The 16,454-nt window shown below is 38.8% G+C and overlaps 1 protein-coding gene across 4 annotated transcripts in view; it reads left to right on the top strand.

The window, feature by feature from the left end:
* Positions 1-16,454, top strand: part of LDAF1 (lipid droplet assembly factor 1) — a 115,785-nt gene that overhangs the window by 50,847 nt on the left and 48,484 nt on the right. For all 4 annotated transcript variants that reach the window (XM_088476163.1, XM_088476161.1, XM_088476164.1 and 1 more), the window contains exon 3: positions 11,446-11,614. In XM_088476163.1, coding sequence (XP_088332289.1) covers positions 11,446-11,614 — 169 coding nt within the window. The remainder of the gene's footprint in view (positions 1-11,445; positions 11,615-16,454) is intronic.

Here is a 16,454-nt window from a genome sequence, read left to right on the forward strand (position 1 = left end):
AACATGCACATGCAGATATGACTACAATGACTCAATAGGACAGACATGAAAACATGCACATGCAGATATGACTACAATGACTCAATAGGACAGACATGAAAACATGCACACGCAGTTAGGGCCCACAAGATAAACTTGAAAACCACAGTCCAGAACACTTACTTTCCGCAATCTGCATGCGAAAGCATGCCAGCAAGCGGGGCGTCCGCCGGTGCAGGTCCGACCACTTGCGCTTCAGCTGGCCAATATGTCGGCGTGAGCCGAAGGAGCGCAGGCGTCGTCGTACCTCCGCATATGCGGAACGCTTGCGCCTGTTGGAGATGGGTGGAGGCTGAATGGTGATCCTCCTGTCCATCACCTCCATCAGCACCAGCAGTTCGCGCCTGGTGAATGCGGCGGATCTCATGATGGCAATGGTGTTTTTTTTACAAAATATTTTTAATAAAGCACCACAAAAAAATTTGATTGGCTAATGTATTTGGGAAATTAACAGGACAAATTCTATTGGTTAGTGTATGAGTCATGTGTTCGACAGGGCCACAAATCTCTGGAGAGTTATGATTGGCTTGATGCAGTGACATGCGTAAGCAAATTTAAATAAAGAAATGAACCACAGAAAAATTGTGGGGAGACAAACAAATAGAACAATTGTTTAATTGGGGCTAACATGTCTTTGGAACAATAAAAGCGAAGGTTTCAGCCGTACGTATTCTGCGAGCAAATACAAACACGGACAAGATTAAAGTTTATTGCATTGTGTTGAAAAAAAAACAAACAATTAAGCTAATTGATACATTGATTGGCATGATACGATTGAGGGAGGTAGGCCGAAAAAACGAGCAGGTAATCGGAATCTGACAGTCCTACTTCCGGTTTGTACTTGTGCGTGTGTTCCCTTCAAGCCATTTCGGGGATGTACGCTCGCTATTTGGCACGCTCGTTAGTCAGAGGAGGGGTCGCCTGAGTTTGGGGCGGATTTTTAGCTGCGTAGGAAAAAACGAGCGAGTGCTTGAATTTAAATATTTTTTTACGTACGGCGAACGTGCGTACGCCCACTTGCGAGTGGGTCTGAATGAGGGCCTATATTTGCAAATAAATGCAAAATTTTTAGTTTTATCTTTAATGTCAGGTGGTTGTTCCATTTTTTTTTTTCATATTCTTTGTCACAAACAGACTAGATCTCTCCATATTAGGGGATTTCTGTAGGATGTATTCAGGATAACCTCTTTTTCTAAAGGAAATCATCATAGCTTCCGCATTCAAGCGAATGACATTTTAAGATGAGCAATTTCTGCGTATTCTCATCAGTTGTCCTTTTGGAATGTTGGCTTTCCATGGGTAATAATGAGCACTGTTGATTGGGTATCTACCGATTTAATATAATTATTTAATATAACTCTCAATGATACAAATAGTACATATGTACATAGAACTCATAGGATGCACTCAGAGGGGTGGAGACAGGTTCAAAACCCTCTGTCGTCAAGAGGTCTTCTGGATGTTTAAATTAAATTGTTTGCATCCAGAGGGCCTCAATGAGTCCATCGAACTAAATACATTTATGTGAATGTACTAGATAGGAATTTAGGTAGATAGGGTCCCCATCATCTATTCTTATAGTGTATTCACATTTTTCATATATATGATGCTCTTAATTATGAATCTTTATGAAGTGGGGAATCTCTTCTGTGTCCTTATATTTACATTTACGACTCATTACTTAGGAGATCTGCCATCCTCAGTGTTTTATGACTCCATGTATTGTTTTAATACTGGACGTTGCATGTTATAATGATTGATGTATTGTTAGATTAGACAGATTTTTATAAAAAAAAAAGTCTATAAACCTTTTCTAATCAATAGGTTTTCCACTAAAGGAATCTAAGATTAATACATTCTCATTATTTATTTATGTATTTGAGTTTTTATGCAAACTATATATAGCACTATGTATTTAGGTTCAGTACAGGTGCACTATGAGATAAAATTCCAGTTCAGCACCTGTTCAAACACTCTGTATTTATAAACGTATGATTTTGGTATTATGTCCTACCTCTATGCAGTTACAAGTCTAAAAATATATGAATTCTTATACAAAACGAGTGAGATGACATGATCAGTGTTTGTATCACGTGTCTGTCACCCACATCCAGTCAATTACTATCGGCTGGATGAGGCAGACGCGAACACGAGTCTTATGTTTGCATCATGTGACCGAAAGTAATAGACGTCACACGTCACAATTTACAACTAGGCTAAAGCCACGTGGGCTGTGTTTACTACACATGACCCGGGACTACGTCTTTATAGGCTAGACTAAGTCACAGGATCCACATCAAGATCACATGATCGGATGTTGCGGTCGGGGTTTATTGAAACGAGGTAATGTTTAATAACTTACTCACTGAATACATATATTTTGTTACTAATGTTGTTGTAATGTGTATTTATTTATATTAATTATTACGTGTCCGTATGACTCTGGTTCTCTATATGGCTTGTTTGATTGAATAATGAACAATTCACAGCTGCTCATTATTAAGACTCACATAAGGGTATGAAAAGCCCTTCATTGGATAGTGGGGACTATGCTACTGAGGATGCTGTGGGTGCTACCACAGCGAAACGGGTTTAGCCTCCATTACTTCATCCATTACAGCACTTGGAGCCTTTGTGGATCTTCTTTCGGACCAGCACCATTCATCTGCTTTCCAGCCCAGATCCTGCAATATCAGCATGCCAGTGCAGCAATTTCTGCACATCTATCAGGCTGCGGACGATTCAACTAAGTCTGGTAATTAACCATAAGCTGGATATTATTCCGGACCCACTTATATGCATAGGCCAGTGACTGATTTATCATTTACTGTTATTCAATTGGATTGAGATTTCCATTGTGCCCTTCCTTTTCCATCATACCATAATTTGTGCATCTGGATATTCATTTCCACCCATTTTCCAGCCTTATCTTATACCATAGCATGCCAATGCAACACCTTTTGCACACCATCTTAGGTTGCGGATATTTGTAACATCACTGGCAATTTACCATTAGCTGGACATTAACCTGGACTCACTTAAAATAGGCCAATGACTTTCAATCTTATCCATTGGATTATAACTGCCTCATTGTGTTTATTTGTATTTTATTCATTTAATTTTTAGGATGCCCAAATGACATCCTATATGTGATTTTTATCTAATTTGCATATTATTGAATATCTGTCTACATCAATAAATTGTTCTTTCTTTTCATCAAGCCATATAGAGTCGTTACTGCCCAATGCCAAACACATTTATGTATAGTATCTGCTGTTCATGTATCATATTTATATGCAGGAGTACCAATGACTATATTTTAATTTAACAACTCATCATCGTTTAGTCAATTTAGCGCTGTTCATATTGTATTGTTTTTCCATATTTGTGTTTTTTCGTTTTGACTTCATCAGCTCACAAAAATATCTTACAGTATATTTATAATAGCTATAGATTGTTTGGGGAGCAATGTATTTTATTTACAGCATAATTCAAAATTGTGAGATTTTTTATTCTTATTCTATTTTACTGAGATTTTTTTCTAGCAGGGGTATTTGGGAACACTGAATTCAGTAGGATGACAAAGTTGTCACTCAAAGTGTAAAAAAATAAATGCTCCCAAACTTGTTTATTACCCTGGCCTCACTGCAAAGGGCAGTACAGGGATAATGGACACTCGTAAGAAGAGGTTCACACTGCTTTTTGCCTCTTCCCTCCAGAGAGGCACCAGTTGTGCGCTGGCCAGCTTGGGTCTTTTTTTAACCGTTGCTTGGGAACACAGTTGCTGCCTAGCTGTAGAAGTTCGTCAATTTGGGGAGAGGAGTGATGCTGCCCATCTTTTTTTTTTTTTGTTGTTGTTGTTGTTTTGTTATTGTTTTAATATGAAAACCTCCACTCCCCTCTTCCCCTGGAAAGATGTACGAGCGTCCTTTGCCAGTAAATGTTGAGGAAATTAGCCAGTAGGCTACAATGGTTAGCATTATCTAAAGATGGCGTTAGCTACTAGAGCCAGATTCTGGAGCTTGGTAAATGTTACAAATAGCAGTCTCAATAGAACCTGGGGGCTGCCATTGTGGTCGGAAAGACGGAAACACGGGACCACAGCTGATCTCGCCGATATCTGCTATGGTCCCCTCACCCATATACATCTCGGGTGCTTTAGGGGATATTCAGCAAATATGTTTTGATAAATAGGTCCCCAAGTGTATGAGGGAAGGGGCCTGCTACTGTGGTCAGTAGCTGAGAACAGTCCTCTACACATGACTGAAAATGCTCTGCTCAGTTGCCATAAGATAATTTTTAGGTATGACAATTCTATTGGAAGGACACACATTCCAGTATGGGGCCAATTGTGTGGCCAACTTTTGTGAAACACAGTTACCAACATTTTAAAATACTGTGTTTACTGGGGACGCTTTGCTAATGAGCCAGTGCATCTACACAGGTTTCGTATACTACCGTATTGGAGGACTTTGGAGCACTACAAACCCCATCATGCATGTTTACTGGATATAGCGTACTTTTATGCATTCTAAATAACCTACTGTACATTGTAAAGGGGTATCTTCTTAAGCCTAAAGATTGTAAAAGGAAATGTATCAAACCTTCTAAAGAGGACAGGTAGAGGTGCTTACCATAGCACTCAATCAGATTCTAGTTATTATTTATCTAGTACATTCTCCAGTTATCGTCTTTAGAAGGTTTGATAACTCTCCTCCCGTGTTACGTGTTCTTTCTGTGCTCTAGAATAGGAGGAAATACAAGAATCTGACCTTCTCTCTCGCATGTCAAACCAATTTTTATTCTGTAAAAACTGCTGGGAATGGAATTCTGCCTGAATATTGCAATATAATATGAAATAACAATAGCGATAAATACATTTACTTTGACCACAGAGGATTTCTTTCCATTTTTGGCACTGACGGCTGTTGATTTGAAGGTGACTAATTTGAGTCAGTATAGCTGAAATATAATTTAATATACTCCTGTGAGGAATTCTTTCTAATTATTGTACTAATATTTATAATCTATTTCTACAATATTTGCTAGGTTCTTGAAACCATGCAGATTGCGCTAATATGAACTATGCTAGTAGTTATAGAATATTAGCATTATCCAGGGTTTGTCCCATATAGTTTCCAGGTGAAGCTAATTGGAGTGTTATAGAATTATATGGATTCGGAAGAAAACAGCTTGGCTATAAAAGAAAATCATTAAAACTGATAGAGCAAATGGACAGGAAAAAATATGGGATGTAATTATAGAGCTATTTGAATAAAATTGAATAGATACGGCTACTATGTAAAAGGTCTGCAGAATGTTATTGATGGTGATTGTTTACGTTTTCTAATAAAGAGAATAACACAATGGCCAATGTAAGGTTGGCCACTCATCTAAAAGATTATCTTTACAAGAAGCCAACTAGTTGACTGGTTGAAACAAAAAATCGGTTAACGTGTGCGAGCAAATGACAATCAGCCTTTTGCGCCCAAATGATGGAAATGGACGAAAACGGTCGTTCAGACAAGTTGGTTAAATCAAACTGGTTTAACCAACTTGTATGAACAACAGTTTTCGGCTATTTTCTGGTGTTTGCGAGCAAACGACTGATTTTTTGCTCCCATACATTACCAGATCTGGCCTGATTCAGAGAAGTATGCAATATCGATATTTACACAGTTGAACGATTATCAGTAACTGCGCGTGCATCTGAGTAGCACTGTGAATGCATCATGGTACATTACCGTAGTCGCTCACAGCAACTTTATACTTTTATTTTTTTAAGAACGCAGGCGTGTCGCAACTGTTTTCAGGGCATGTCACAGCCTGTATCTGCGATCCTGTATGCAATAAAAACATCTCCAGCGTCCTAGTTCCTGCGGGCATTCTGAGTAGCCATAGGTCTTCTCAGAACTGCGATCAGATAATCTGCGACTGATGCATCTTTGTACGCAGACACTTGGCTTTGCAAAGCTGCAGATGGGTGTCTCAATACATTCCTTGTCATCTGCGACATTTGCAGAATTTCGCACAGCAGTTGTGTTATCAGACCCATAATCTTTAGATGTGTTGGCCAGACTGTTGAATCAGATTCAGGTTTATTCTCATCAGTGAAAGCAATGTAAGCAGTACAGTTGTTTGGTACGCCATTAGATTCCTGCATTTGTTTTGGTTTTCGACTGTTCTGAAATATGTCTCTGTAGTGCAATTTTTGTCCAGTACATGCAAATCGCATTCATGTGAAAGGATTATATTACTTACAGAAGGAATATTACAATTGAATCCATCTGTCAGTTCTACACCCATAACAGGTCCCTTAGCATCATGGAAGTAGAATCAGTTTTATAATCAGGGATTTTCCACTTACTAAGACAATGGTTCTCCCTGCCAAGTGGTCAGTAATTTTTTATATTTTGTAGCCTTCATGGTTACAGATTTAGTGGATATATATATATATATATATATATATATATATATATATATATATATATATAATAATTTATTATAAACTTCCACCGTAATGCATGTTTCATAGCGCATTTATAGCGCTGTGTATTCTCATCATGTGCTACTGAATTTGGCATATTATATTGTGTAGCATGGGCTGTTGTATTGTGATGTAAATTTACATACCGCCAAGTCCATGGAATCTGGTGTTTCTTGTTTGGATACTGTCAGATCAGCCAAATATATGTTTTATTTTTTTGGGGAAAATGTTTGTTGGAATGACTCATTATGCAGCCATAACACATACTAGCCTACTCTCCCGGAACGGCAGGGACACTCCTGAAAATCGCGAGGTGCTCTCCTGCCCCTGGCATAGTATAAGTGTCCTGGAGCCTGGCCGCGTCTGCCCACTTCCTGAGTGAAGTGGACAGTCCGGGGCGACTGATGACATCACTTGGAATGAATCACGTCATCGTAGCCCGGCACCCTTTTTACAATGCTGGTAATCATGGGATGGGGCCATGATGATACGATCACGCTATCGAACCGCCCAACTGTGGCGCACCATGCCTCCTGCTGTGCCAACATGGCTGGCCCCTCCCGGAGGGAGCAACCAGAAAGTTGGCAAGTGCTGTGGGGTCTATTTACTAAGCAGTGTTAGGAGACAGAGTGAAAAGTGGTAAGAAAGTGATAAGGTGCCAGCCAATCAGCTCCCAACTGTCATCTCACAGACTGTGTTTCAAAAATGATAGTTGGGAGCTGATTGGCTGGCACCTTATCACTTTCTTATCACTTTTCACTTTGTCTCCCTACACTGCTTAGTAAATAGAAGTTTGGTGAAAACCCCCTGAGGAGTGTTTATTCCAGGACAAATATAAAGACATTTAAGGTAAAATGTATCAAATCTTCTAAAGTGGAGAAATTGCCCATAGCAACCAATCAGCTGTTAGATGTAAGTTTACTAGTACAGTCTATAAAATTATAGCTGTCCTAAAATGGCCGGGACTCTCCTGAAAGTCCCATAGCAACCAATCAGTTTCTAGCTATAATTTTATAGTTTGTACTAGTAAAATGACATCTAACAGTTTATTGGTTGCTATGGGAAATTCTGCACATGTCCTCTTTAGTAGGTTTGACAAATTTCCTCCCTAAATTGAGGATTCATAATCTAGTGACTTCTGAAATCCAGGAATAAACACACCTCAGCGAGTGTTCACATTACTTTTGTGTGCAGCTCACTGGATTTATTTATTATTGTTCCTGGAAGTTCTGCAGAGGGGATAATTTCATCAGTTTTCACCACAGAAACCTGGTATGGGTGACTTTGCAGAAGTAGTGCACCCCCTTTTGTTTTTAGCAAAGTCATATCACAGGTTTTGACACATGGATTCGATGCATGAATTAGATAACTTTTGTATAAACACATAAACCTGCGCTTCACTCTTCTTATATTTATTTTCCACAATCATAGTATCTTAAGTAGTTGTCACTGCGTGTCCCCACTTTTGGAAAATGGGGGACTGACACTTGTATTAAAATTCTTTCTCGAGTGTCTATAAAGGTTTCTTTCTCCACACCCGGCAGGAAAAAAATATAAGTTGGAACCTTTACCTTTACCTTTCAGAAAAACACTCACATTAAAATTCTGTCATGTGTGCCTGTAGCAGTTTCTTTTTGTCTTCAACGTCTCAGGCAAACCATAACCCATCACACATGAAACGTGGAGATATCCAAATGATGGAACAAGGGGGTTTATTAAAACACACAGGTAAGATCCATTTAAAATATGCACACAAGTTCAAGTCGGCCAGGAAACCATACCAAAGTCCAGGAGAAACAAGGTGACATCCGATCCGTCTCTACACTGCAGTAATCAGGCAGCAGAAATGTTCACAAAGCTACGATGGAATCTGAAGGCTCCGGAGTTTATGTAAAGTCCTGCTTTTATTCAATTCATATAGATGGCTTCAAAGCGTTTCAGGGAGCTCTCTCCCTTTTATCAGGAAGTGCCATATTTCTTACAGGTCTGGGAATATATTGCCGACAATCCAGGGTCATGTGACATATTCTCACCAATCACGTTGTGGTAATACCTAAAACCCGGTTGACTAATCCCTAAGTCGATCATACTATATAGACAATCTTAACTGCTTTTTTTTTTTGGGAATGTAGTAATTTTTATTGATTTTATAAAAAATACATTAACATATAAACAAATAAAACGAAAGAAGAAAAAAATAAAAACATACATAGATACATAGTCAAATAACAATATCTGGAATATAAGCCATGGAGCTACAAACTGCATCATTAGATCCATTTCCTATAGAACTTGTAAATATCAAATATTGGCTAGCATACCAAAACCGTAAACATATTCCAAAAAAAAGTAATAATAATAATAAAAATAACCACACTATACAAACATTAGAATGTCGTCAAAAGCTTCACCTGAAAAATTAGTAAAACCAACTAATTCCCAATAAAGTTGTTTAATCAACTTAGCACATCTCAGTAATACACCGGTCAATAACTAGGCAGTGCACGGGTATAACTGGAATTAAGCCAACCATCCCTAATACGATCATACTTCTCAGCTTTGCGACACATAAACACATGTTTTTCATGCTTAACAGTGGTACGGACCAAGCACAGCCAAGCATTATAATCTGGTCCTGTAGGAGCCATCCACGATTGGGCCACACATACCTTAGCTAGCATACACATATTAACAATGTATTGCTTAAGATATCTGTCAAGTACTTCGTCTATGGAGCCTAAACAGCACATCAATGGCATAGCTAAAGTGGGAGAAATACCTGTATTAGACAAAAACTCTCAAAACTTTATTCCAAAAAGTGCTAACCACCAGACAATCCCATAGAAGATGCCAGAAAGTACCACTACTTATTTTACACTTAGGGCATATGTCAGACGCTCTCCCCCCAAACTTCAGTAAACGAACAGGAGTTAAATAGGTACGGTGTAGTATAAACAGTTGAATCTGTTGAAATCTTAAGAAGTCGTGGATATACGAGGAGCTTCCAGAGCATTATCCCAATCCGTATCGCTTATGGAGCCGATATCTCTTTCCCACTGTGGTCTAAGATGCGGTAAACTATCCTTATGGTAAGAAGACCATATATAGGAGTATGAGTAGGAAAGAGTCTTCCAGGGACCTAAAGATAAAAGGAATGACTTCAAAGGGGATATTTGAATTAGGGGAGGGCCATCTGAAAATTGAGCCGAGAGAGCATGCCGTAATTGTAAATATCTATAGAAATATGATTTGGGTAAATAATGAGCTTCTTGGAGTTGTGCAAAGTATTTAAGAATAGGTGTGTCGTATAAATGACCCAGTGTGGTTACACCTTTAGATCCCATGTCACCCAAAGCTGTAAAGAAGCCAGTTCAGGCAATATACGGTAACTACATAGAGAAGGGTCTAGATCCAATCCCGTAAACTGTAGAATATTGGATACCAATTCCACATCTTAACAGCTCAATCTGAACTGCTTTTACATACAAAGTAACAAATAAAAACATTGATATTCTATAAAGAGACATCCATATTCTAATTTGTTAATTCTCCAAAAAGGCCGGGATGGAAAGGAGACAAATAAGAAACAGATTAGGATATAAACACAAAATCACAAAAACCATTTGGACTCAAAGTCCATATTTAACCTTTTAGGGGTCAAAGTTCTTCCATATTTTTAATCCGCCAGTTCCCTTTACACAATTTAATACCACAAAAACGTTTTAATACGTTACTGCTATGGGCACTCGAGAGAGAATTTGAATGTAAGTATCAGTCTACTTTAAGATACTATGATTGTGTAAAATAAATATAAGAAGAGTGAAGCGCTGGTTTACCATTCCCTTTTTTTTATGTATTACTAGTTTGGTTTAAGGGGTGTACCTTTTTTTTATTTTTGTTTTACTTGCAGCAGCACTTCCAGAAGCGCAGGGTTGAATAGTTCTAATACTTGTTTTAATATATAAGAAACCTGTGACTATATCCAAATTTATGTCAACTAGTAATGTTTGAACTATGAAGTTTTTAAAATTTAGTTTTTGAACATCTGTTTAGTGTGTGATTATTCTTAACTTGGGTAACGTAATAAAGTACCCTGGGTCAGAAGGAGATCTGCCACATGTAAGGAATTTTTTAAGTAATTATGGAGTGTGATAGCTGCATGCCTTTTCACTAACCTGGATTGGCTTATGTACTTTATAAGGCATGACAACCCATTCTAAATTGTTCTACTATTAGTAGAAATGGTGTTTTGCATTGAAGATTTGCAAAATCTTTTCCCAGCCATGTTGCTATAAAGTAAGAATGGAGCCAGAGTCTTATTGACATCTGCTCATTGTGCTCTTGCATTTTTATTTGTCAAATATTTTTGCTCCTGTTGCTGTTTTTCTAATTACCAGGCACCTGTTGCTATGCTTATGTTTGTTGTGTGATTTCTTCACCCATACATATAAAAGCTGAAAGTGATATTCTTCCCTGTCCCCCCTATATTGGAAAGTGGCTGCTAGAAGTTGGTGTTTGAAGTGGGATTGCTAGCGTGCTTACTGATACTAATGTTAGTAGTGGTGCTAATGCTGGCATTGATATTATTGCCAATGTGACTGCTGGTTAATGCTAACAAGAAGCCAAACAAAATTCAGAAAACCTGCATGAACTTGCATTTTCAGGTGTCCACAGACCTATTTCATTCAACTGTAAAAATCAATCATGTAATCCTAGGCATGGCATACACAGGTTTTTATGTTAAACTCTTATGAAGAAAAGTCATACTACACAATCAATATTAATAATATTTTGTAGCCCTTCATAGCAACCATGTCTCTTCAGTGGACACTGGAGTTGAAAACCCCTAGTGCAACTCAATGGGAAAATTATCCATTTTATTTAGAGCAGCAGCTCATTCTCCTATCTTTCTTTTATAGGTGGTCGCCTTCATGAACTCCCCTGTTGGACAGTACCTGGATGAACGTCCATTCATGTCCTTATCTCTCCTTGTGTTTATTGCATTGGCTGCTGTTCCAGTCGCTTTGTTTCTGACTGTGATTGCTGGGACAGCAGTAGTCGCCTGCCTTGGAGTCATAATAATAGAAGGTAATTTAACTGTGAAAACAATACATGTATATTCATCTGTTATTATTTATTTATTTTTTTTACTTTGTCTATCAGGAATTTTCCAAAAATAAAACCCACAGGGAGGGGGAGATGGTATACGAAGGGAAATGGCAGTGGGAGGGAGCAGGGTACGAAATAATGACATTGTGTTAACAAATTTATTACTTTAATTTTCTAAGCTGCACATAACAAAAAACATGATATGATTTCTCATTAATTTTTACATTGCTTTTTTTTTCACAATAGAAATTGGGCATTAGATCCAATGGTCCTCAAGCCCAAATAAACTCCTATAGCATTTTCAGTGCAAGAAAACATGGGGCAGGTGTTTTTTTTTTTTTTTTTCATATTATGAAAGCATTATTCAAATCAGGTTGCAGGCTATTATTTATGGCATAAGATAATTGTGTGCAATTCAAAGAAGAATGGACAAGACAAAAAATATATATACGTGACTGTTTGCTGTGGGATAGTGGGGTTCTATGGCTCAGTATTAGGTTTTAAGAACCATTCCCAAGACTGGAGAGCCCAGTGCAGATAATTACATATTCCCCACACACCACTTCAAAAGAGAGCTGGGGTCTTTGTGCTTATGCTCATAGATACTATTCCCTATAATTGGTATTATGCCACTAAAAATATATAATATGCCATCAACACATCATGTGCACTAAAATGCTGAATCTGACACTAGTGTGCTCTGTCCCTGAATTTGCCATTCATATAAATGTGGCAGTGGTACACACCTGTCAGATTTGCCAAACAATTATATGGCCTAGACAATATTCTTTAAAGCTTAAAAACGCTCCCGAAAACATCTGATTTCGAGTGTACACACTACACAATTATTAAGCCGAGAAGAAGCACATAATTGCTGATTTAAATGGAAACACTCACAAGACGACGTTTTAACATGAACAGAATCACAGCAGCGGTCGGAATTCTGTACACACTACATTTTCAGCAGGGGGGTATTTATAATGGGTGTACGGTGCACACTGGCCCCTGAGTCCAGGGGGGCCCACGCCGCACACCCTGCACCCATATTTAGTTTATACTTACCTCTCCACAGTCTACAGACTGCTGCTCTGCAGTGCTGGCCCGGCGCTGCAGAGCAGCAAAATTCACAGGGAAAAAGGCGGCGGACATTTTCCCGGTGACTTGCGCATGTGCAGAAAAGATGTCCCGGGGTATAAGGCGTGTTCCCCACTTTCCCGGAGACCTGCACAATAGATTCTGGCATTAAGTCACCTGTGATCTCTCACGGATTGCAATTGCGAAAATATGCTAATGATTCACTCGCCATCCAGTACTTAGAGACGCCCACTGAAAGCATCTCGCATTTGCCGATTATGCACAAAACTGGAAACATCGAGCACAGATCAGGCGGCCATCAGCCCTCTGAGCAAGTCTAAGCTGTCTCAGACATAGCCGGTCTCCAGACACGCAGACTAATTTATGGACACACAGAGGGCCTGATTCAGAGCCGGACGCTATTTGCGCTCGCTCGTTCAGAAAAAGGGGCCGGATATTTAAATAGAGTGCTTGCTCTTTGCGGTCTGTTGAAGCCTCTATGTCTGAACGAGCGAACGAAACATGCGCTCGCTATTTTTTATAAAACGCCCCCTGGCCGCTCGCATCCTACGTCATCTCCGCTATTTCTTAGATTAATCGAGTACATCGAAAGGCGTCTGAACTGCTCACAGTGCTTGTGGTTGGATTTTCCTATAGCAATCATGCGAGCAGTTCGGGGTAAAAGACAACCAAGTGACGTGGTCGATGACGCTGCTTTGTTAATTATGCACACCCTTAAAACGCCCGTTTTGACCGTTTGGCACGTCTGCGCTCGGATCTCTACTCCCCATTTTCAAGCACCTTCCCTTGTTACCACCCACAAACGCCTCATTCTGTCACTCAAATTAGCAGGCATTCGCTATTTTGCGAGCACACAATTTCCGACCGCAATGACTGGTTCGCGCATGCGTATTACAACCCATACGCATGCGTAGTTGTGCGAACATCGCTCGGAGCGAACGAGTGGCCGCTTACGAGCGGCTCTGAATCAGGCCCAGAGAACATTGTTTAAACAGTCCAGGACACCAGCATTTCCCTAGACACCCCGTTACCTCCCTCAAACACTGACTACCTGTCACTCACTTTACTAGTAAATCCGCTGTGAGTGTAAAAGTAATTGAATAACTGTAATTGAGCAATGTGACAAAAAAATACTAAGTACTAAGATCCTGATTCAGAGACTGACGCTAATGCAATTTTCACACAGATCTAGCGATTGTTTGCCATTGTGCACGTACACTGCATTAGCATTGTGATCACGCATGCACAGAGGAATCCATCTCTAAATGAGTGACAGACTGTCAGCGTTTGGGTGTGATGATGGGAAGTGGTTACAAAAACGTAGGCGTGTTTGTCCTTTTAAACGCCGTTACATGGGTGTGCATAAATTAGCCACTGCAATTGCATATACAGCTCTGCGTGTCAGAAGAGCACTCCAGGCAGCGGCAGGTCAGACCTGCCGCAAGGGTAAGATGGCCGCCGATGTGCTTCGATGTTACCGATGTTTACGTAGGTATGCATCATCGCATGCGGTGGGGCGTCTTTATGCTCATCTGATCTTTGCTAACATTAGCATATTTTCGCAGCTGCGTCTCGCATACAAAAATGCATTTGCAATCGCATTAGCGTCCGTCTCTGAGTCAGGCCCTAAGTACTTAACATTAGTATTTTTTGGTCGCAAGGCAATGGTTATAAAGTAGTAGATTAAGCATAATGATGAGAATAGTTTACTTTTTTCGGAATTGTGCGTCTTAATTGGCTAATAGTGTAATTTAGGATTAAAATAATTGGTATAACGTAGCAGATTTAAATGCATATTTTAAGAAAGTCGCATTGCGTGGCTAAGTTGCAAAGTCCATGGTGCGCCAAATGGGGATATTTGGTGTGATTTGAGTATAGGTGTATGTGCACAGCTTATTCTGCAAATGTGCTTATTAATAAAACCTCATTAATATTCTTATCAGTTTTAAGGCCAACTCGTATACCCATTAAGTGTAATGTCCACCTGAATACCCATCAGTGGTAATGTCTACCTGAATAACGATCACTAAAATATGCCCATTGGTAGTAACGTTCTATGATTTCCACCAGCTACAGTAATACAGACTATTGTGCCCATGGACATAATATGCCCTTTTGTAGTAAGATATACCATTAAAGAATATTGAAAGCTGAGCAATTAATGTACTATATATAACATGGATGTATCCAATGTGTGGCAATATGACATTGTGGGCCCATGCTATGTAGTTGAATTTCATGTGTCAACAAACAGGGTTTAATATACCCCTAATGCATATTCACAAATATTATACAACTCACGCACAGTACAGCACAATTATAGGTATGTGTACTGGACAACAATCATGTATGCAAGACTAAAATGCCTGTGTATAGTTTAGTTTTATATCTCACATAGCACTGATATTTGGCATAACCCCAAACCTTCTGGTTCTGAGTAGCCTAACGTTACCTTAGAGACTTTTCTAGTTATACATGAATGTTTACCTTAGAAATTCAGTGTTAAATTCCAGTGTGTTCAATTTAATTCCGTAATTAACCCCTGTATATACACTAATGTGCCCATCAGTAGTAGTGCTAATGATCACTAATTTGAACATAAGTAATAACACCTAATAATGTTTCTAGCAATGTTAATGTTGATAATATGTCCATCAGTAGTAATTTCCATAAATGTGTCCATTAACAGTAATGGCTAAATGAAACCTTAGCGGCAATATATGTCATTATTGTACCATTCAGTGGTAATCTCCATTCATGTGCCCATCAGTTCTCTCATATTCCACTGCTCATTCCATCTGTAGCAATGTTACTATTAATACTTCCGTATTCTCATTCTGTATCTTGCTGTCTCTTGTAACGGCCCTAGACTTAACATGCATGGTTATAATGTATTACTTGTATATGTAGCATTCACAAATTATGAAATTAATAATTCCTTCTTTAAATGATCTCTGATATTAATATTTTTCCCAGAAATTTGTGTTTGTGATGAAAATGAAGAATTAAACATTCCCTGTAAAGCGCTGCATAAAATGTTGGCTTTATATACGTAAATAAAAAAAGTGTATTAATAAAAGGTAACAATTATTATGACTTCAGAAATATTTTTTTAAGGAAAGTCTATTGGAATGATTCAATTATCTCTCTCCCATGAATAAGTGCACCTGTATGCGCCACTTTTGGTAGTTTCGGACTCGCTGATTGTTGTTCGCAGCCCCATAGGACTACGTACAAAAATCAACATGTCCAGGAAAAGAGTCGCAAGGTGGGCAACATAGACAGCTTTTACAGCTAGATTATTTTATTATAGGGATATAAACCAATATATTCGCCAAGCCTTTAAAACTGTGATACACAGTAAACTCTAGGTTCAAGTTATTTAATACTTGTTTTACTTTGGACACCTGTAGTGTCTTTTTAGGGTTACACAAATAAAAGTATATTTTTAAATTTTTTTCATACCATACTTGTAGTTCTCCATAGAGTTCGTTGTCACCACGGGAACCGTGATTCTTACATCAAGTTACTGTTTGTAAACACTGGGGGGAATTTAATTAGCCCCGATTAAATTATTGGGGAAGAAAAAGGGAGATAGTCTCAGGCTTTATCGTCTAAGGCTATTCAATTAGGCTCCCTTTTTCTCCTGATGCTGTGTTATCGCCTATTAAACAAACGGGTTAACTCAAGTTATCGGGCGTTAACCCCTGCAATCCATGATAAA

The sequence above is a fragment of the Taudactylus pleione genome, unplaced genomic scaffold, assembly GCF_031769625.1.
Source record: "Taudactylus pleione unplaced genomic scaffold, aTauple2 ptg000184l, whole genome shotgun sequence".
Classification (NCBI taxonomy): Eukaryota; Metazoa; Chordata; class Amphibia; order Anura; family Myobatrachidae; genus Taudactylus; species Taudactylus pleione.